We start from the raw sequence: 21,957 nt of genomic DNA, 5'->3' as shown, positions 1-21,957 counted from the left end.
TAAGCTTCATGATGGCTTTTATAGGAAATCTCTGGGGATCTTTAACCTCAAATACAGAGCCACGCTGGCAGAAGGGGGTGGCAAGAACCCTGGTCCAGTCTGGCCTCCTATTAGCAATATTGCCCAAGTCTCTTCCCCCAACAACTTTATGGAACACTAAGTCTTCCTAGAACAAAAGTTTTAAAAAATTGACTTGGAAACGATGGATACGTTCAATGTGAATTATACCTCCACAAAACTGTTAAAAATAAAAATAAAACTTGAATAAAGGGGTAAGAGTGAAGAATAAAAAACTGCAGAAAGTTGTATAGATCAACAAAATGGCCTGAAACATCCCCTTCTATTTGCATGCTGCCTCAGCCCAGTCTCTAACCCCTCCAACACCAAGTGCAGGACTGTTAAGGTAGCAGCCTGACTGATGTCCCTGGCTCCAGACTTTCCCTTTTAAAACACCCATTCTCAGGAATCTGAACATCCTACTTTGTCATCTTTATGCAGCATTTGGAAACTGCCTATACAGTTCTGTCCTCCAATCTTTATGGGGTAATTTTGCCTCAAGTTTCCTCCTTAAAGGAGTGTGAATGATTAGTAGCCTATGTTAGAAAATCTATTGCTGGCCAGGCGCAGTGGTTCACACCTGTAATCCCAGTACTTTGGGAGGCCAAGGTGGGCGGATCACCTGAGGTCGAGAGTTCGAAACCAGCCTGAGCAACATGGAGAAACCCCATTTCTACTAAAAATACAAAATTAGCCAGGCATGGTGGCACATGCCTATAATCCCAGCTACTTGGGAGGTTGAGGCAGGAGAATCGCTTGAACCCGGGAGGCGGAGGTTGTGGTGAGCCGAGATTGTGCCATTGCACTCCAGCCTGGGCAACAAGAGTGAAACTGTGTCTCAAAAGAAAAAAAAAAAAGAAAAGAAAATCTATTGCTGCTGTTCCAAACCAACAAGTCTCCAGGGACCAGGCCCAGACCAACTTGGACAAGTTATCTATTTCTAGAGAAAGCAATTATTCATTACCCACTGATTAAATCACTCTCCTACAAGAGAGTGTGACTCTTGGGAAATGCAGTTTCCCTTTCCTCCTTCAACTAGGTGTTTCCCTCAGTCACTGGGGTAACTCAGGACATCAGAAATGATTCAGTCTACAGTCCACAAGATCTCTGATGAGACTACCCCAATTGCTCAACAGTTATGTTAGAAGATAGAACTGACAGGCTCACGCCTGTAATCCCAACACTTTGGGAGGCCGAGGCAGGTGGATCACGAGGTCAGGAGATCGAAACCATCCTGGTTAACATGGTGAAACCCCATCTCTACTAAAAATACAAAAAATTAGCCAGGCGTGGTGGCGGACACCTGTAGTCCCAGCTACTTGGGAGGCTGAGGCAGGAGAATGGCCTGAACCCAGGAGGCGGAGCTTGCAGTGAGCCAAGATTGCGCCACTGCACTCCAGCCTGGGTGACAGAGCAAGACTCCGTCTCAAAAAAAAAAAAGAAGATAGAACTGACTTGCCTGGAACCAAATAGAGAGGAGTGCAGGAATCCCATTCATTTTCTCTTATGAGATAAATCCCAAGCTCTCTCTCCCTAAGGAAAAGTGGAGGAGCAATATATCTCTCCTAAAGTCCTACTAAGAGAAGAAGGTCAAGAATACAGCCTAGTGAGAAGGGTGGGTCCGTATAAGTTAAGATTAGTGAAATTACAGGTAGCTCTTGTAAAGCACAGTTTAGCAATGCCAAACAAGTGAGCAAACCTGAGGAAAAGATACAGGTTATGGCAGCTAGAGCTGAGGGAGGTAAACCTATAAATTACTGAAAAGTGAAACCAGTGGAAGGGTTTATGTAACGGGGTGACTCGCTCTCCTGAAGCCTTGCCCTTCATCAGCTTCGGGAAGGAGCCTCTTTCCTCCTTCTCAGGTGGGTTCTGGAGCAGCAGTTCTCAAAGCATGGTCCACAGACCCTGAGGGGACCCTAAGATCCTTTCGGCGGTCCTGCTACATAGAAAATATTTTCATAACAAAACTAAGAGGTAGCTGGGTGGAGTGACTCGTGCCTATAATCCCAACACTTTGGGAGGCCAAGGTGGGCAAATCGCTTGGGCTCCAGAGTTCAAGACCAGCATGGGCAACATGGTGAAACCTTGTCTCTACAAAAAATCAGCTAGATGTGGTGGTGCGCGCCTATGGTTGGAGGATCACCTGAGCCTGGGGGTGGAGACTGCAGTAAGCCATAATCATGCCACTGCACTCCAGCCTGTCTTCGAAAAAAAAAAAAGAAAAAGAAAAAAACCTAAGATGTTATTTGTCTTTTTATTGTGCTGACCTTTCCACTGATAGCGCAAAAGCAATAATGAGTAAAACTGCTGGTGACTTAGCATGAATTAAGACGATGGCACGAAACTGGATTCTTACCCACTATACTTTTCCACCACACAGTGAAAGAATACAGCCAAGTTTACTTGATGGCACAGTGTAAATTTTTTTTTTTTTTTTTGAGACAGAGTCTCGCTCTGTTGCCAGGCTGGAGTGCAGTGGCGCGATCTCGGCTCACTGCAACCTCCGCCTCCAGGGTTCACGCCATTCTCCTGCCTCAACTTCCTGAGTAGCTGGGACTACAGGCACTTGCTACCACGCCCGGCTAATTTTTTGTATTTTTAGTAGAGATAGGGTTTCACTGTGTTAGCCAGGATGGCCTCGATCTCCTGACCTCATGATCTGCCCGCCTTGGCCTCCCAAAGTGCTGGGATTACAGGCGTGAGCCACTGCGCCCAGCCTGACACAGTGTAAATAATATTAAATCTCATTAAAAAGCATCCTTGAGTATGCTTTTTAATATTCTGTGTGATAAAATGTGAAGTACATATAAAACATTTATGCTGCATACAGAATGTGTTGATTATCTCTAAATAAAGCACCTGTGTGATTGTCTGAATTGCAGGATTTTTCTGTGGAATGCCATGTTTACTTGAAAGAATGAATGACACATAAGTAATAGTTATTCAGACTTCGTTATTTGGCAAAGGTTCTGGAAAATGAAACAAAGTAAGCCTGTCACTTCAAGGAAACCAACTGACTGTACTTGTTGCCACTGATAAAATTTGAGCTTCCCAAAGAAAATTAGAATTTTGGCAAAATGGTATCTGCCACCACGAGTTTGAGTGCTTCCCAATACTTAACTACTTCTCTGAAGAGATTGTGGTGATATGATTTTTTTGACACTATACAATAAACTGTGACATGTGGGAGATCTGCGTAACTCAGTGAACCAGTATTTTCCTAACAGTCATGCCTCACATAATGTTTCAGTCAACAGATAGTCCCCATAGAAGAAAATGTCCCATAAGATTATCATTCCAGGCCGGGTGTGGTGGCTTGCGCCTGTAATCCCAGCACTTTGGGAGGCCGAGGCAGGTGGATCACGAGGTCAGGAGATCGAAACCATCCTGGCTAACACGGTGAAACCCCATCTCTACTAAAAATACAAAAAAATTAGCCGGGCATGGTGGCGGGTGCCTGTAGTCCCAGCTACTTGGGAGGCTGAGGCAGGAGAATGGCGTGAACCAGGAAGGTGGAGGTTGCAGTGAGCCGAGATCGCACCACTGCACTCCAGCCTGGCAACAGATTGAGACTCCCTCTAAAGACAAAAAAAAAAAAAAAAAGATTATCATTCCGTATTTTTACAGTATCCTTTTCTATGTTTCAATGTTTAGATGCATTGTGTTGCAACCTTGTTGCAACTGCAGACAATACTCAGTATGGTGACATGCTGTTCAGGTTTGCAGCCTAGGAGCAATAGGCTATACCATGACTGACTGTATAGCATGACTGCATCACATGTTACAGAATCATGTATGGATCTAAGACCCAGTCAAAGTGAGACAGATCCATGGATTTTAACATAACAAAGTATGAAATGTTCACTGATATCACTTCAGCTTCCACACTGTAACTAGCCTTTACAAAATCATGCCTTGTTTTGCATAGTACCAATACCCACAACTATCTGAGCAGACTACTGAAATACTTCATCCTTTTCCAGCCATCTGTGTGCGGCTGGATTTTCATTATTCAATCAAAACAACTATCACAATAGATTGGAGAAACATGAAAATCCAGCTGTCTTCTATTAAGCCAGACACTAAAGAGATCTAAAAAACAATGCCACTCTTCTCAATAATATTTTTAAAACAGTAGCATTTTTTAAATGAAAACATTAAGTGAACTTATGCTAACCATAACTTAGGTTAGAAATGCTGTTTGTGTTAACTATGTTATTCATGTTAGTAATGGGTTTATTACTTCTAAATGAATATTTCAGTTTCTAATATGATAAATATTAAAATATAGGCTAAGCGCAGTGGCTCAAGCCTATAAGCACTTTGGGAGGTTGAGGCGGGAGGATTGTTTGAGCCCAGGAGTTCGAGACCAGCCTGGGCAATATAGTGAGACCCCATCTCTAAACAAAATTTAAAAATAAAAAATTGAATATTGAAATATATATATATCCCTTTTTTTTAACTGAAGATTCCAAAGAGCTTTTTCAAGTACATAAAGAAATCCTGAGCCCAAAAACTCTGAGCTCTGAGCACTGCCGGTCTAGAGAAGCACTAGGGTCCAGCATATCTATGAGGTCTCCGAAGGACAAGGTCCTTTGTATTTTAAGGCCTAAGAGAAACGAGCACTCTCAGTATTTGTTCCCAATTCTGCCAGAAGAGAAGGTAAGAAGTAAAAGGCATTAAAGGAAAACCTTTTCTCTGTAATTTACTGACTTTTGGTGATTTACCAAAATACCTGATCCCAGGCTAAAATTCAGACACTATGATCAGACAATTCCAAGGTCATAGAAGGAATCTAGTGAGAAAGCTAAATCCAACTCCAAAACATGAGTATCAGATGGATTCTGAAGTTAAGGCTTCATCTAGATACAGATTTTCAGCAAATGACAACTTCCTATTCACACATTCATTTCTGCATTTGGTTATGTATTCTCTCTGTCCCCTTCTTCCTTCCTCTTTCCTCTACCCATCCTTTCAATGTTGGTGTTCCTCTGAGTTCAGACTTCTCACTTTGCCTGGCACACAGTGAGCACTCAACAAGTGGCAGTTGCCATTATTACCTCTCTCCCAGAGCAATCCCTTCCACGTCACGGCTTCAACCACCTCTTATATTCTCAACTCTATCATCACCCAGGCCTCTCTTGTGAGCTCCAGACCTACAGAATGAACTCCTGGGCCTGTCTACCTGGATGTGCTGCTGCATCACTACCCATATGGTCACTGAAAACAGAAACTTACAATCATTCTACACTGCTCCTTGTCCCATTCTTCTACCTCTATTCTGCCACCAGGTTTTGTCGACACTACCATGGTTAACATCTCTCTAAACCCTCTCCATTTCCACTAGAGCAACCATAAAGGCTTCATCATCTCTAGCCTAGGCCACTATAATAGTTTTCTCATTGGCTCCCTGCCTCCAGTCTAAAATTCTTCCTATTCAACCAACATATTGACACTACAGTAATCTTAAATCCAAATCTGACATTACTTTCCTGCTAATTATCTTTCTGTGGTTTTCCTGGAACATATTCTTTACATGATTTTACTCATGTATCCCTGAAAGAATTTTTAAAACTATGTGTTCCTTACATATAAGGTAACGTCTAGGCCAGACACAGTAGTTCACTCCCGTAATCCCAGCACTTTGGGAAGCTGAGGCAGGAGGATCACTTGGGCCCAGGAATTTGAGACCAGCCTGGGCAACATAGAGAGACCCCCAACACTACTAAAAATTTTAAAAAATTAGCCAGACGGGTGGCGCATGCCTGTAGTCTCAGCTACTCAGGAGGGTGAGACGGGAGGATGGCTTGAACCCAAGAGTTGGAGTTTACAGTGAGCTATGATCACACCATGGCACTCCAGCCTGGATAACCTCCTGGGCTCAATACATCCTCCCACCTCAGCCTACAAATAGCTGGGACTACAGGAGCATGCTACCATGCTTGGCTAATTTTTATATATTTTTTTTTGTAGAGAAGAGGTTTCGCCATGTTGCCCAGGCTGGTCTCGAATTCCTGGGGCTCAAGCGATCAGCCTGCCTCGGGCTCCCGAAGTGTTGGATTTACAGGTGTGAGCCACTACACCCAGTCTTAAAATAGGTATTAACTATCGTACTGAGTAACACACACCTGAACTAAAAGAAATCTCTTTAAAAATTTTATGCAAGTTTTATCCAAAATAACTTAAAAATTCCATTGTCCCAAAAGACATTCCCGTTACATTTAACTGTTGTGTTCTTTTCAGAATATCTTAACAAAGAATACAGTTTACACGAATGGGATTGTGTATTGGCAAGCCTTCTGGGTTGGGAGGTAACTTAAATCACTAAAGGAGGTGTTCCTGAAAATAAATATTTCCAAAGTATTCCTTATTTGTATCTGAGGACATTTTTACACTCAGGTCAATACACCATATTAAAATCTGGGAAGTGTGAGGGATTTACCACACACAGCCTCCTCCCGTTTTTTTGGAAGGGCAGTTTTAGAAAAAGAGTTCACTGGGACCGGGCGCGGTGGCTCACACCTGTAATCCCAACACTTTGGGAGGCCGAGGCAGGTGAATCACGAGGTCAGGAGTTCGAGACCAGCCTGGCCAAGATGGTGAAACCCCGTCTCTACTAAAAAATACAAAAAAATTAACCGAGCATGGCAGCGTGCGCCTCTAATCCCAGCTACTCCGGAGAATGAGGCAGGAGAATCGCTTGAACCCAGGAGGTGGAGGTTGCAGTGAGCCAAGATCGTGCCATTGCACTCCAGCCTGGGTGACGGAGCAAGACTCTGTCTCAAAAAAAAAAAAAAAAAAAAAAAAAAAAAGTTCACTGGGAAGCTGAGGATCTGGAAATGTATTCATCTAAAGCTAGACGTGTAAGTGTATCCCTTGGAAGTCTAGGACCCTGATTACTCCAGCTTGAAAACCACTGCTCCAGGGATATAGTTCTAACTCAGCAAAACATCAAAGGCCCTTTGTGATCTAACCCCTATTAACTTCACTCTTTCTATTTGTCACTGGATGGCTCCCTCCAAATCTAGCCCAGGACTGTCAAACTGTTTCCAGTTCTCTTTTCAGGACCTGCTGTCTCTTTCCTAAAGACACTGTGTATCTGGAATGTCCTCCCACCTCTTTATTCCCAGAAAACACTTGATAATTTTTCAAGGATTGATTCAGTCCAATCAATAAGTAGCTGCTAACTTTCTGAGCACAAAGTGGGTGGTTTAAATGCAAACAGTGTCTCAGTATTCAGTGCAAGAAACAGAAGGATGGAATGGAACACTGTCCCAAAGGGTCCCCCAAATGCTAAATCAACAAGTGCTGCAGTTAAAGAATAGGTGATTTGGAGTATCTGAGAAAGCAAAGACGATTCCATCCAAGAAGGATTAAAATATTTCCTAGATCCTGAATGGGAATGTGAAGACCAGGAGGAATGGGAATAATGTCGTTTTCTAAGTAAGTCCGGATTAAGTATTTCCTGTTCTATCACAGCACACACCACAGTATGGCAAATGCTCGTTTACTTGATTAATAATCTCCTAGACTGTAAATTCCGTGAAAACATGCTTGTCCTATTAGCCACTCTATCCCCTCAATCCCTCCCATTATACCCAGGCTCATTAAATATTTGTCAATGTTTGCTAAAAATTGTTCAGTGAATGATTAAACAAAGGAATCGATTAATGAAGAATTAAATTCCACAGGATCTCAGATCCTGTTTGAATCTGCAGAGTTTAGGAACGTATTCCTCTACAGATACTGAGGATGGAGAAGTGAAAAAGTAGATATCCATGTTAAATTCGGCCCTGGAGCCTGCTAGGAGCTTGGGCTCACACCCAGAGGGAATTTAAACCTCAGCGCGGCAGGACAGTGGAGGCTTGGAGGCCAGGACTAGGGGATGGGGCAGGGTTCGGGCACCCGGAGGCGAGGCCGACTAAGTTCGCGGGGCGTGGCGGAGAGAAGGGCTCCGAGGAGGCGCGAAGTCCCGGCCGGGTAGGAGGCCGCGGCTCCCTGGCCTCCCGGGGGATAAGAGGTGGCGGGAGAAAGCGGGGCTAGGGCGAGAGTGGCCGGAGGGCTGGGGACCCGCGCGAAAGGACTCGGGTAGAGGGAAGTCGGGAGCGTGGGACCGGCGGAGTGTCTGGGGTCGGCTCCCCTGGCTCCGCAGCCGCACTCACCTAGGGGATCCAGCTTCGCCCCGGCTCGGCACCGGCTCCACGCTACTTCCTCTCTCGGCCTGCTGGGCTACCCGGCAGCCTCAGGCGCCCCTAGCAACCACGCACCGCCACGCGTGACCCGCGCACTCGGCCGCCAGCGCCGCTGCCGCCTGCCACACGCTGCGCGCGCCCCCAGCGGACAGACCGAGGGCCTGGAAGGAGAGGGCGGGAGGCAAGCGCGGGGAATCTCGGGGGTTCTGGGGCCTGTAGGGGCGGGTCGTCACCTGACTCGCGCACGCGCAGTCCCTTCAGTGCGTGGGATCCGGCGAGCGGAATTCTGGGAGATGTAGTCCCGTGGTTAAAGCTCTGAAAGGCTCCATTCGGAGCATCCAGGACTCTCCCTTTCTGCTCTAATTCCACCTACTCTGTATGGACTGTTTTCTTTTTTAGAGACAGAATCTCGCTCTGTCGCCCAGGCTGGAGTGCAACGACGTGATCATAGCTCACTGCGAACTTGAACTCCTGCTCAAGCGATCCGCCCGCCCCTAGCCTTCCTAGTAACTGGGACTACAGGCGCGCCACCATGCTGGGCTATTTTTAAATTTTTTTTCTCAGGACAGGGTCTCACTATGTTACCCAGACTGGTCTTAAACTCTTGGCCTCAAGTGATCCTCCTGCATCAGCCTCCTGGTCGCTGGGATTACGACGGGAGCCCCCACGCCTGGCCTGGACTCTTTGGCCTTGCCTCAATTGAAAATCAAAGGGCCCAGGCTCCGTTGAAGGATTTCTAGTAAAAGCCTTTGAGTTTGACCGCAGGAAAGGGGAGATTGCCCGATTCACTCTGCCTCCCTCTAACCCATCCTTCCCTAACCCCAACCCACCCAGCGGGGCAAAATTAAAACCACCTGCCTGCTTTATGGGCTTCAAGTGTGAACGTTAGGAAATACTGACTCAATTCCTTATCTCGTTAGCTCCCCAGGCAAGCCAGATCGCTCTCCGGTCTCAGATGTCTGTAGACCTGAGAGATTTGGAGATCTAAGAAAGCTGGAAGATGAAAGGATCTTTCCTAGGCAATTGGCTACAGAAATAAAGGGGACAAAGATAAAACTAATCTGATGAAAACAATCTGGACCAGAGGAAGGATCTCAATAAATAACTTATTTAGTCAACAGTCGTTGATGGATGCTAAAAGTATTAGATAATTTACGGGAGAATTTTACAATGAAGGATGTACACTGAAGATAACCTACATGTACTAATCAATCTTAGATCACGAAACATGGGACAGCTGAGCATTGTGTTTCTTGATGTGATGCAATTGAACAGAAATATTTATGAAGTATAGCGTATTTTTGTAAAAAAAAAAAAAAAAGTTGAGTGACTCTAATCAAGTTTTGGCTGTAATTTCCAGTTTACAAGAAATAAAGAGAAACAACTGTATAACACTACAAGAAAGCAATCAGACAAATCCAGAATGTGGGCCAATGTATAGAATAAATGACCTCTTCTTCCTTCAACAATTTTAGGGTATAAAAATGAGGAGAGATGTTTTAGATTATAAGAGATTTAAGAAATATATTCAAATGTTGGCCAGGTGCAGTGGCTCACACTTGTAATCCCAACACTCTGAGGATCACTTGAGGTCAGGAGTTCAAGACCAGCCTGGGCAACATGGTGAAACTCCGTCTCCAACAAAAAATACAAAAATTAGCCAGGCATGGTGGTGCACACCTGTAGCCCCCAGCTACTCAGGAGGCTGAGGCAGGAGAATCGCTAGAACCCAGGAGACAGAAGTTGCAGTGAGCCAAGATTGTGCCACTGCATTCCAGCCTGGGCAACAGAGCAAGACTCCCTCTTGAGAAAAAAAAAAGAAATATATTCAAATGCAATGAGTGCAGCTTGTTTGGATCCTGATTCAAACAAACTGTAAAATGACATTTTTGAGACCGAGAAATAAAAATTTTAAGTACCGCCCCAACCAACTTAATGGACCCCCTCTTGGCTAAGGGGACACTAGAGCAACCTTAAAAACTGAGTTCCCGGCCGGGCGCGGTGGCTCACGCCTGTAATCCCACCACTTTGAGAGGCTGAGGCGGGCAGATCACGAGGTCAGGAGATGGAGACCATCCTGGCTAACACTGTGAAACCCCACCTCTACTAAAAATACAAAAAATTAGCCGGGCGTGGTGACAGGTGCCTGTAGTCCCAGCTACTAGGGAGGCTGAGGCAGGAGAATGGCGTGAACCCTGGAGGCAGAGCTTGCAGTGAGCCGAGATCGCACCACTGCACTCCAGCCTGGGTGACAAAGCAAGACTCTGTCTCAAAAAAGAAAAAAGAAAAAAAAAAAACTGACTTCCTGGCTATGATGAGATGGGAGGTCCAACACACCTCAATATGCCCCTTCCTTATTAACCTTTAAACAGAATTCTTTCCTAAGGAGTAAGCAGAAACCAGCTCTAGAAATCAAGAAAGGGATGATTAATCCTTCATTGGTTTTAGAGGCCAGAACCAGACTCCCCACTCTTTGCACTTTTTCTTTTTTTTTTTTTTTTTTGAGAAGGGATCTCACTATGTCACATAGGCTGCAGTGCAGTGGCATGAACTCAGCTCACTGCAGCCTCAAACTCCTGGGCTGAAGCAGTCCTCCACCTGAGCCTCCCAAGTAGCTGAGACCACAGGCACGAACCACCACACCTGGCTAATTTTTAAATTTTTTGTAGAGACAAGATCTTGCTACGTTGCCCAGACTGACTTCACAGTTTCAAAATGACAGCTCATCAGTTTCACAATGCATCCCTTCCTAAAACTGACCATCATCTCCAGATGGGTTTTGGAGAGGGTGCACAATGAGGGTTTTCATTTCCTGCGCTTTACCTTTTGACATCAGAGGGCTGAAAACTCCACCCTAGGATCATGCGAATGCAGCCATTTTTTGCATATGCAACCCATGAAGAGGTATGAAGCTCAATTGTGCATGCACTTGTTTCTTTCATTATCATGACTCCTCCTATAGCTTATTAAATATGTGTATTTAGCCACCCCACTCTGTAAATTCCTGTTCCCTTTATCCCTCCCTCAAAGTACTTGCTTTCAGCTTCTGCCAGAAACTACACTTACCAGCCTGTCAGAATGGCCACTTTGCAGGCTGCAACCCTTTGTAAGAAATAAAGTTCTCCTTTTCAAATTTATGAGCCCCGAGATTCTTTGTTGTCAAGACTATGGAAAAATCTGAATAAGGATTGGGAATATTAAGAACATAGCTGATGTTCTAGGCCCAATGGCTCAAGTCTGTACTCCCAGCTATTTGAGAGGCTGAGGTGGGAGGACTGCTTGAGCCCAGGAGTTTGAGGCTGCAGTGAGCTAATACTGCACCACTGTGCTCCACCCTGGCAACCCCCTCTCTCCAAAAAAAAAAAAAAAAAAAAAAAAAAAGCAGCATAGACAATGTTAAGAAACCACTATTTGTTCTCTTATTGTAGGGAGCTGAATGGTGGGCACCCATTCAAAAGATGTATCTGTGTCCTAATTCCAGGAACTTGTAAATATTACCTTATCTGGTTGAGGGAGTTTAGGAAATGCCACCCCAAAACATGACACTTTGGTATGTTGATTACTTTGGACAAAGGGCACAAGGTAACAGCAGATGCAGTCGGGGGATTTGTCTGAGTTCCTCCAAAACGAACTCAATTGGTATGAATCCTTTCCCTGAGAATATTATCAACTGGGAAAAATAAACTCAGATCACAGGAGAGGAAACTGGAAGTTGACGCTGTGCCCAATCACCTATTCTCCTGAGGGCTGCTGTGAGATCATTTTATTTCCTGAGAGACTTTTATCTACAGAACAAGACCACTTTCATTAACCATGGAATTCCTCCCCTCACCATCCCATAACTTGAGTCTCCACCACCTCCCAGAAGTCCCAAGTTCCTATGCCTTTCTGTAGCTCAGGATGCTATATAAGCCTTGAACCTCTGACCCTTCTTTGAGTCTCATATTTTGTAGGACACTTATGTGTATGTACAAAATTAAATATGGTTTTTCTCCTGTTAAACTTTTTTTTTTTTTTTTTGAGACAGGGTCTCACTCTGTTGCCCAGGCTGGAGTGCAGTGGCATGATCTTGGCTCACTGCAGCCTGCCTCTTGAGTTCAAGCGATTCTCATGTCTCAGCCTCCCAAGTAGCTGGGATTACAGGCATGCATCACCACGCCTGGCTAATTTTTATATTTTTAGTAGAGACAGGGTTTCACCATGTTGGCCAGGCTGCTCTCCAACTTTCAACCTCAGGTGATCTACCCACTTCAGCCTTCCAAAGTGCTGGAATTACAGGCGTGAGCCACCATGCCCAGCCTTTTTTTTTTTTTTTTTTTTTTAGATAGTCTTGCTCTGTCGTCCAGGCTGGAGGGCAGTGGCATGATCTGGGCTCACTGCAACCTCCGCCTCCCAGGTTCAAGCGATTCTCACGTCTCAGCCTCCCGAGTAATTGGGATTACAAGCATGCACTACAATGCCTGGCTAATTTTTGTATTTCTGGTAGAGATGGAATTTCGCCATGTTGGCCAGGCTGGTCTCAAACTCCTGACCTCAACTGATCTGCCCGCCTCGGCTTCCCAAAGTGCTGGGATTACAGGCATGAGCCATCACACCCAGCTGATAAGTTTTTAAAAGGAATATGGTACATAGAGCCAAAACATTGATGATAGTAGGGCAAAATGCTGATGACAGCTGAATCTGTAGGATCAGGGTCTGGGGGTTTATTATGCCATTCTCTCTACTTTTATATGGTTGAAAACTTTTAAGTTCCCCATTACCACCAAAAAAGTTAAAACACATACCTGTTCATACATACAAAATCAAACACAGGCACAAATCCTCAAACCTTCCAAACATTCTCTGGATTCCAGGCACTACACAAAACATTCACTCCAAATTCTCTTAGTACTCTGTCAGTCCCTCGTGCAATAATTGCTAGATGTAAAATTATTGATATGGTATTTCTAATCCTTCAGATTGAATGCTTTCAAGGACATGGATGTGTTTTCTTGTTTCCACATAAAATGATCAACTATTGCTTTATGTGCTAGATAGTCTAAAAAGTTTAGGTATAAGTTTAATTTCTTTCTTTTTTTTTTTTTTTTTTTTTTTGAGACGGAGTCTCGCTCTGTCGCCAGGCTGGAGTTCAGTGGCGCAATCTTGGCTCACTGCAACCTCCACTTCCTGGGTTCAAGGGATTCTCCTGCCTCAGCCTCCTGAGTAGCTGGGACTACAGGCTTGTGCCACCACGCCCAGCTAATTTCTGTATTTTTAGTAGAGACAAGGTTTCACCATGTTGGTCAGGATGGTCTCGATGTCTTGACCTTGTGATCCACCCGCCTCAGCCTCCCAAAGTGGCCGGGATGTCATTTATTCCATTACAGTATTCTTCCTGTGGGATTACAGGCAGTTTAATTTCTTTTTAGCAAATTGTTTATGTACCAGATAAGAATGATATTTCAAGCTAGTATTTAGTTTATTATTTGAAAAAATAAATAATTCTTACATAAGGTAACTCCCCTTAGTTTATCTTTTAGGAAAACAATCTAGATTTTAAAATACTGTATTTGCCTAGACAGACCTTAGTGAAGTCAAGAGCATGGCTGACTGACTGCCTGGGTCCTAATCAATGAATAGACACAGGAGATTTGAGCAACAGAATTTACAAGAAGAAAAGTGCTTCTAACATCTTCATCTATCCAGAGCCAATGAACAATTTAAAGGAAATAGGAAGAATACTGTAATGGAATAAATGACATCCCAATATATAATCAGCCAAATCTAATGTGAAGAAGCCTACTGCTCAAATGATCTGGTTTATTCAATCAAATTGTACCTCCCAAAAATAGAGGGAACTGTTTTATATTAAGAATCTTGGTCGGGCGCAGTGGCGAATGCCTGTAATCCCAGCAATTTGGGAGGCCGAGGCGGGTGGATCACCTGAGGTCAGGAGTTCGAGACCAGCCTGGCCAACATGGTGAAACCCCATCTCTACGAAAAATACAAAAAACCTAGCTGGGCATGGTGGTGTGTGCCTGTAATCCCAGCTATTCGGGAGGCTGAGACAGGAGAATCACTTGAACCTGGAAAGTGGAGGTTTTAGTGAGCCAAGACCATGCCACTGCACTCCAGCCTGGGCAACAGAGCAAGACTCTGTCTCAAAAATAAATAAATAAATATATATATATATATATATAAATAAATAAATAAATAAATAAATAAAATCTTTTTTTCAGACTCAGCAACTTCTAAAAAAAAAATCAAAAATTTCATTCATTCTACCCTGATATTAAGAATCTTACAAGCAAGTCAACCAAATGCAGTAAGTAGACTTCATCTAGATCTGTATTTGAACAAACTAACTATAGGCCAAGAAATACTGAGGTCAGATGAGATATTTAATATTAAGCAATTGTTAATTTTTGTCAAGTACAGTACTATACTGTGGTTTTGATAAAAGTGAAATACAAAAGTCCTGATCTGCTGCAGACGTATACCTAAGTATGTATGGATAACACTGCTAGCCAGGATTTGTTTTAAAATAACCTGAGTAAGGCTGGGGCAGTGGCTCACACCTGTAACCCCAGCATTTTGGGAGTATCACTTCATCCCAGGAGTTCCAAACCAGCCTGGGCAACACAGTGAGACCCCATCTCTATAAAAAATACAAAAATGAGTCGGGCGCCTGTGGTCCAAGCTACTCGGGAGGCTGAGGTGGGAGGATTCCTTGAGCCTGAGAGGTCGAGGCTACAGTGAGCCATGATCATGCCACTGCCCTCCAGCCTGGGTGACAGAGCAAGACCCTGTCTCAAAAACAAACAAACACCTGAATAACAAAATAGATATGGTAGCTGCTCAAGTAGTGATGGAGTATACTGAACTGTCCTCTACCTCTGTGTGTGTTCAAACATTTCCAACTGAAAGACAACAAACATGTTCACAATTGAACTTGCTCCCACCCATTATCACTCCACTGCTAGCCTTCCCCATTTCAGTTAATGACAATTCCATTCTTCCAATTGCTCAGACCAAAAACCTTGGAGTCATCCTTGACTGCTTTCTTTTGGTCATACCCCCACCTCCAATCAGTCAAGAAATCCTGTTTGCTCCATGTTCAAAATATATTCAAAATCTGACTACTTTTTTATCACTCCATTGGTATCACCCCAGTCGCCATCCAGGACACCATTGTCTCTTGCCTGTATTATTATAACAATAGCCTCCTAACTGCTTATCCTACTTCCCATTCTCCCCTACTCCCCATAGCCATTCACAAGACCAGAATGAAGAGTGATCCTTTTAGGATGCAAGGTAGTTCATATAATTCTCTGTTCAAAAGCCTCCAATAGATGCCTCCTCCATTCCAAGTAAGAGCCTAAGTCTTCACCAAGGTCTACAAAGCCTACAACATCTGGCCCCCACCATTACCTTCCTGTCTCATTTCCTACTATTCTCCACCTTCTTTACTCACTTAATCCATACTGGTTCCTCACAGCTCCTCAAGCATGCCAGGCATGCTTTCATCTCAGGGCCTTGGCTTTTCCCCAAAATAGGTGTACAACTCACTGCCTCGCCTCCTTTGAGTCTTTTCTCAAGTGTCACCTTCTAGTGAGGCCTACCCTGACCATCCAACTCAGCACTCCTCATCCCCTTTCCCTGGTTTATTTTTCTCCATAGCTTTTACCACCTTCCTACATACTATTCTTTTAATAATTTCACTATCTCCCCAACCAGAATGGAAACTCTATGATGGGCACTGTTTTATCTCCTGTACCTAGAATAGTATCTGGCATACAGAAAGGACTCAAAAAATATACATTGAACTGAATTGAGATAATCTGGGTAGAAGAAAATTATGGTGCTCCCTAGAAAAATATTATTTTTGCTAAAGTATAAACACTGTGGACAATGAAGATGAGGGTTAAACAAAATTTCTTATGAAAATAAGGGCATTTTACTTGTCTTTCATTTCTAAAACAACTGGAATTTAAGGAAGGACAGAAAGGAGTCTCCTCATTTTATGGATGGAGAAATCAAGGCCCTGGAAGCTTGTTCTAAGCCATCCAATGAGTTAAGGTTTTCCAATGCTTCCAGTTAGATTATAATTCTAACAGGTCTGACTAAAAGCCCTTTCTGGTAAATTGTACAATCTTTATAATAGCTATCCTTCTAAAGCAGCTTGGAGTTCCTACACATTAGAACTCCACTAAATATTAAAATTAGTCACTAAGTCTGAGCAACCTAATTGACCGCTCTGTTGAATCTTACCCTTTCCTATTTCAGCTCCACCGGCCTTGACTTGAAAGTAGGTAACCAAATATAGTTCATCTAGGAAGGGGGAAATTGGAAGGCAAGAAATGATATAAGTAAGCTGCCAGACCAGGATCTTGTGTGAACAGGACACCAGCACCTCATAGAAGCTGAAAGAGGAGTTGAGCCTCCCAACCCTTGTCCTGGGAGCTTCAAGTATGGTAAGGCACGATTTTTATTAAAAGAGTTTACAAACAGAACTATTAAACACACACACACACACACACACATATACACACACATATACACACACCCCCCAAAAAAAGATAACACTCTCCACGCCCACTCACAGATAGGAATGTTGGCTAAGGGATAATCCCTCAATAACAGGGACTGATGGCATTGATCCCCACAGCCTAGAGCTGAGACAGGCTCTGTCTTCATCACTGTCCTGGGGCCAGCACGTCTAGGCAAAAACCTGCTGGGAAGATTAAAGGAGCTCCAGAAAGGAAGAGATCTTTCAGGTTGAGGTTTTTCCCTAAGGTCCATGAGGCAGGTCCCTAGAGTTAAAGGCACATTATTGCAGAAAAGGCCCCTGGATGCAGAGAAGAAAGGACTCTTCTCTGGCACCAACAGCAATAAAATTTACTGGTTGAAAAACATCCTGCATCTGGGAGAAGGAAGAAGCTTTATATATAAATCTCTTCTAGTTTCTTGTTCTCAGTTGAGTTGGCAGCTTATCTCTTTTCTAGTCTCTTTAGCTCTCAGTTGAGTTGGTGGCTTGTGTAGTAGAATAAGAAAGAGCTGGCAACCAAAGTTGGAGGCTGGACCGCAGGAATCTGGAATCACATGCTATGGGCTGGCCTCAGGAGGTGAATGAGTTTCCTGCAGTGTTTGGCAGAGGCAGGCCTAGGACTGCTGTGTGGCAGTAATTGATTCCCCAGAGAGAGCAAGGCTAGTTTCTCACTGGCACCCAGGGACACCAGTACCTGTAGGATAGAGAACAGATGATAGAACAGAATATGAGGCTCAGAAATGGTGGTGTCGGGCAGGTGCAGAGGACTCTCATTTACCCAGGAATTCCCACTAGAGAAGAGGAAGAAAAAGGAAATGGGCTCTTGGGGACTTGGAATAGACTGAATGGCAGAAGAGAAACCTTGGAGATAGGAATCATCAGGACCAGAAGTCTACTTCCATTCCCTTTGGTTATAGACCATGAAACCAAGGCACTAAAGGACACATATACTTGTCCCCAGGAAGACTTGATGAATGCAGCAGTAACTCACAGTAAGCCAAAAGGTCTAATTTCTAGCCTTCGATGCAGACCAGTGAGTTCTAACCTCATTACCACCAAGAATCCCATTAATTATTTTCCCCATGGATTGCACAAGATTCCTATAGGATCTTCATCATCAGCCAGGCAAGGTGGCTCACGCCTGTAATCCCGCACTTTGGGAGGCTGAGGTGGGCGGATCATGAGGTCAGGACATCAAGACCATCCTGGCTATCACGGTGAAACCCCGTCTCTACTAAAAAAAAAAAAATACAAAAAATTAGCTGGGCGTGGCAGCAGGTGCCTGTAGGCCCAGCTACTCGGGAGGCTGAGGCAGAATGGCATGAACCCGGGAGGCAGAGCTTGCAGTGAGCCAAGACCGCGCCACTGCACTCCAGCCTGGGCGACAGAGTGAGACTCCGTCTCAAAAAAAAAAAAAAAGATCTTCACCATCCTCTCAAATTTCTGCTCTGCATGAACTTCCCAATGCTACCACTTTGAGATGTCATAATTTGTATTACCATATGTAGATATCTGTGATTTCCAATGGGCTTTTTTTTTTTTGAGACAGAGTCTCGCTACGTCACCCAGGCTGGAATGCAGAGGCATGATCTCCGCTCACTGCAACCTCCTCCTCCCAGGTTCAAGGGATTCTCTTGCCTCAGCCTCCCGAGAAGCTGGGATTACAGAAGCCTGCCACCACACCCAGCTAATTTTTGTATTTTTAGTAGAGACAGGGTTTCACTATGTTGGCCAGGCTGGTCTCGAATTCCTGACCTCAAGTGATCTGCCCACCTCAGTCTCCCAAAGTGCTGGGATTACAGGCAAGAGCCATAGAGCCTGGCCTACTGGACTCTTTATATACTGAAAATCACGGTCAGGCAGGGTGGCTCACACCTGTATTCCCAACACTTTGGGAGGCTGAGGTGGGCGGATCACTTGAGGTCAGGAGTTCGAGACCAGCCTGGCCAACATGGTGAAACCTTGTCTCCACTAAAAATGCAAAATTAGCCAGGTAACGTGGTGCATGCCTGTAATCCCAGCTACTTGGGAGGCTGAGACAGGAGAATCGCTTGAACCTGGGAGGCAGAAGTTGCAGTGAGCCAACATTGTGCCATTGTACTCCAGCCTGGGCAACAGAGCGAGACTCCATCTTAAAAATAAATAAATAAATAAATAAATAATAAAAATACAAAGATTAGCCGGGCATGGTGACAGGCACCTATAGTCCCAGCTACTCAGGAGGCTGAGGCACAAGAATTGCCTGAACCTGGAGGCAGAGGTTACAGTGAACTGAGATTGCGCCACCGTATTCTGGCCTGGGCGACAGAGTGATATTCAGTCTCAAAAAAAAAAGAGTGGCTCACGCCTGTAATCCCAGCACTCTGAGAGGCCAAGGCAGGTGGATCACCTGAGGTTGGGAGTTCGAGACCAGCCTGACCAACATGGAGAAACCCTGTCTCTACTAAAAATACAAAATTAGCCAGGCGTGGTGGCGCATGCCTATAATCCAGCTACTCGGGAGGCTAAGGCAGGAGAACTGCTTGAACCCGGGAGGCAGAAGTTGTGGTGAGCCGAGATCAGGCCATTGCACTCCAGCCTGGGCAATAAGAATGAAACTCTGTCTCAGAAAAAAAAAGAAAAAAGAAAGTTGCGCAGAAGAGGCAGGATAAAGTAGTGGTTAAGAGTATGGGCTCTGGACTCAGACTTCTGAGTTCAAAAGCCCAATCCTACATACTTTCCTTGTAACTTGGACAAGTTATTAAATTATTTGTGCCTCAGTTTCCTCATTTGCAAAATTAGGATAATAATAGTTTAAACCAGATAATAAAGGTAAAATGCTTAGCATAGTACTTTTCTCATGGTAAGTGTAAAAAAAAAAATAGTCAGCACCTTCATGGCACACAGAGTAAAACTACTCTATCTCAGCATCTCTTAGTCTTCCCTCATCTCCCTCCTGCACAGCCTCTGGAAGAGATCAACTGTGGTCCTTGAGATCTCAGACATTTCCCAGCCCATTGGAGCCCTCTTCTAGCTCCCTTCCCTCCTCCAAGGCAGGATATGGTAACTAGAAAACTCACTCCAAGACACTGTCCCTGGGAGAAACACGGCGTAAGTTTCTCCATGTCCTGATTCCAATTCCTTACAGATGATCTCAGAGAAATGTCGTCACCTATAGGGGCCCTGATCATCATGGTTCATAAGCGCTGTAGGGTATACCTGACGGATGCCAGGCTCCTGTTGCAGGCTCCGGAGGGCAATGAGGGCGGCCTCCTTCACATTTGGCTGGGGGTCTCCACATGCCATTTCTAGGAGCCGCTGGGGTACCTGGCACTGTAACAGCTCCTCTCCCAAACCTTCAGGTCCCAAGTTGCCCAGAGCCGATGCAACATTGCGCCGGATACCAGCCTGAGGATCTCCAAGCAGCTGGGTCATACTGGGCACTGCAGCTGCCAGGGCAGGTCCCAGAGGACCAGCCTGGTAGGCTGCATTGCCCACAGCAAAGCTGGCACTGCACCGCACAACAGGATCCTTGTCTCCAAGCCCAAGCAGCAGAAGGCTGAGCAGTCCAGACTGGCTCTGCAGTGCCCCACGCAGGGCCATGCTGTGTTGGAGCAAGTGTCCCAGGAGCCTATAAGTGTGTGCCCGCACAGAATTCTCTGGGTGGCCCAGGAGGCTGCGCAGGGACTGATAGGATTCATCAGAGCCAGCCAGAAGCTCTTGGATAAAGGACAAGTGGCTGGGAGACAGGACCCTGGCGGTATGGGCCAGCAGAGAGAGAAGGTCGGAGGTCAGCAGTGGCTGGTCACTCAGGAGGGCAACTGAGAGAAACGAGATGATGGTTCTAGGGGAGGCGGCCACTGTGTTCACAAACTGGTGGAGAGAGGTGGGATCTGTGAGGGCCAGGCGCGTGAGGAGGCTGATGGGCAGCTCCACTTGCGTCAACGGAAGATGGTAGCAGCAGACCTGAGAGAACAGGAGGTACAAGGATTCAGGGAGAGGGAGAGTATATGCAGCTAGAAAGAAGCCCAAAACCTGGGAGAGAGAAAAGCCAAGCTATGGTGAGAAATGCCACAGAGAGCTGGAAGTCCTGCCCCACAGCACTCCACATGAGACACAATGTGGAGCCTGAGAGAGCAGGTTCTTTCCAAGATCATTCCTTACTTTGCAAGGGCTCGGTCTCTGCCTTCAAAGACCCACTGTGAAAAAACAAAAAGAAACAACAAAAGAACAAAGTCCCACTGTGCAATGCCAAGAATTGCCAGAAACATGATTCCTGGCCAAGGAGCTGAGTCTTCAGTGCCTGGACTTAGGATGTTCTCTCCAATGAGCACCAACAGAACCAGGTGACGGACTGATGGAGAGGAGGAGGCACCAACCCAGCTCCCACCACATGCCTCCACCACATGCGCAGGTCTGAGTACTGTCTCCATGCCAACTTTTGAGTCAAGCCAGCTGTTCCATGCTTACGGGGGCCTAGAAGAGCCCTGGAGCTGCTGGGAAGTAAATTAGAGGATACAAGGTTGGCTATCTTCCTCTCCCACCTTCATGCTAGCTGCCCAAGTACCTGCAGCAGATGGGCTGCAACTTCTGAGTCCCTGAGGTCGGCCAAGACACCTATAAGGAGGTCAGCATCCATGTCCAGCGCAAAGGGGAAGCAAAGGAGCTGGCAGACAGAGAGCACCACGACAGGGAGAAACTCAGACCCATGAGGCCTAAGGAGAGGAATGTCGAAGAGACTTGGTCTTGTTCACTTAACCTTTATCATTCCTCCCTCCCTCCTCCAATTCCTTTGCCCAACTCCCCTTCTACAATCTCAGCCACTACTTAGGTTTCCAGCCTAAACCTGATCTCATCTTTCTTGCTTTATAGCTCAATCTGTCAGTAACTTCTTTCCTGCCTTCTTCTCTCTCCCTCCCCATTGCTGACTCTGTGGCTCTCTTCTAGCTCAAACTCACGCCTGGCGCAGTTGATTCAGGAAGCTGGGGCAAAGCAGATGCTTCAGGATGGACATGAGGATACTTCCATGCTGGGACAGGCAGCTCAGGCATAACTGGGGCTCCTGGGCAAAGGTGGCCATGGCCAGGCTCAGCAGGGCTGCCATGCCTGGTAATACCAAAAATGGAGACCCAATGTAACAGGCAAGATGCCCAGATACCCCTGCTTCCCCACAGCTCCCAGGGCTACACCTATTCAGTCCCT

General features: G+C 45.3%; 1 protein-coding gene across 4 annotated transcripts in view; it reads right to left on the bottom strand.

The window, feature by feature from the left end:
* Positions 1–16,698: 16,698 nt before the first annotated feature.
* Positions 16,699–21,957, bottom strand: part of STK36 (serine/threonine kinase 36) — a 30,118-nt gene continuing 24,859 nt past the window's right edge. For 3 of the 4 annotated variants that reach the window (XM_009238102.4, XM_009238104.4, XM_063712590.1), the window contains exons 24-27: positions 21,714–21,861; positions 21,323–21,470; positions 19,975–20,721; positions 16,699–17,470 (exon numbers count right to left, since the gene is read on the bottom strand). In XM_009238102.4, the coding sequence (XP_009236377.3) occupies positions 17,327–17,470; positions 19,975–20,721; positions 21,323–21,470; positions 21,714–21,861 (1,187 nt within the window). In that variant the 3' untranslated portion in view covers positions 16,699–17,326. 4 annotated transcript variants of the gene reach the window in all.

This window comes from Pongo abelii, chromosome 11 (assembly GCF_028885655.2).
Source record: "Pongo abelii isolate AG06213 chromosome 11, NHGRI_mPonAbe1-v2.0_pri, whole genome shotgun sequence".
NCBI lineage: Eukaryota > Metazoa > Chordata > Mammalia > Primates > Hominidae > Pongo > Pongo abelii.
The sequence above is the reverse complement of the archived record's forward strand: the minus strand, read 5'-3'. Positions and strand labels throughout refer to the sequence as shown.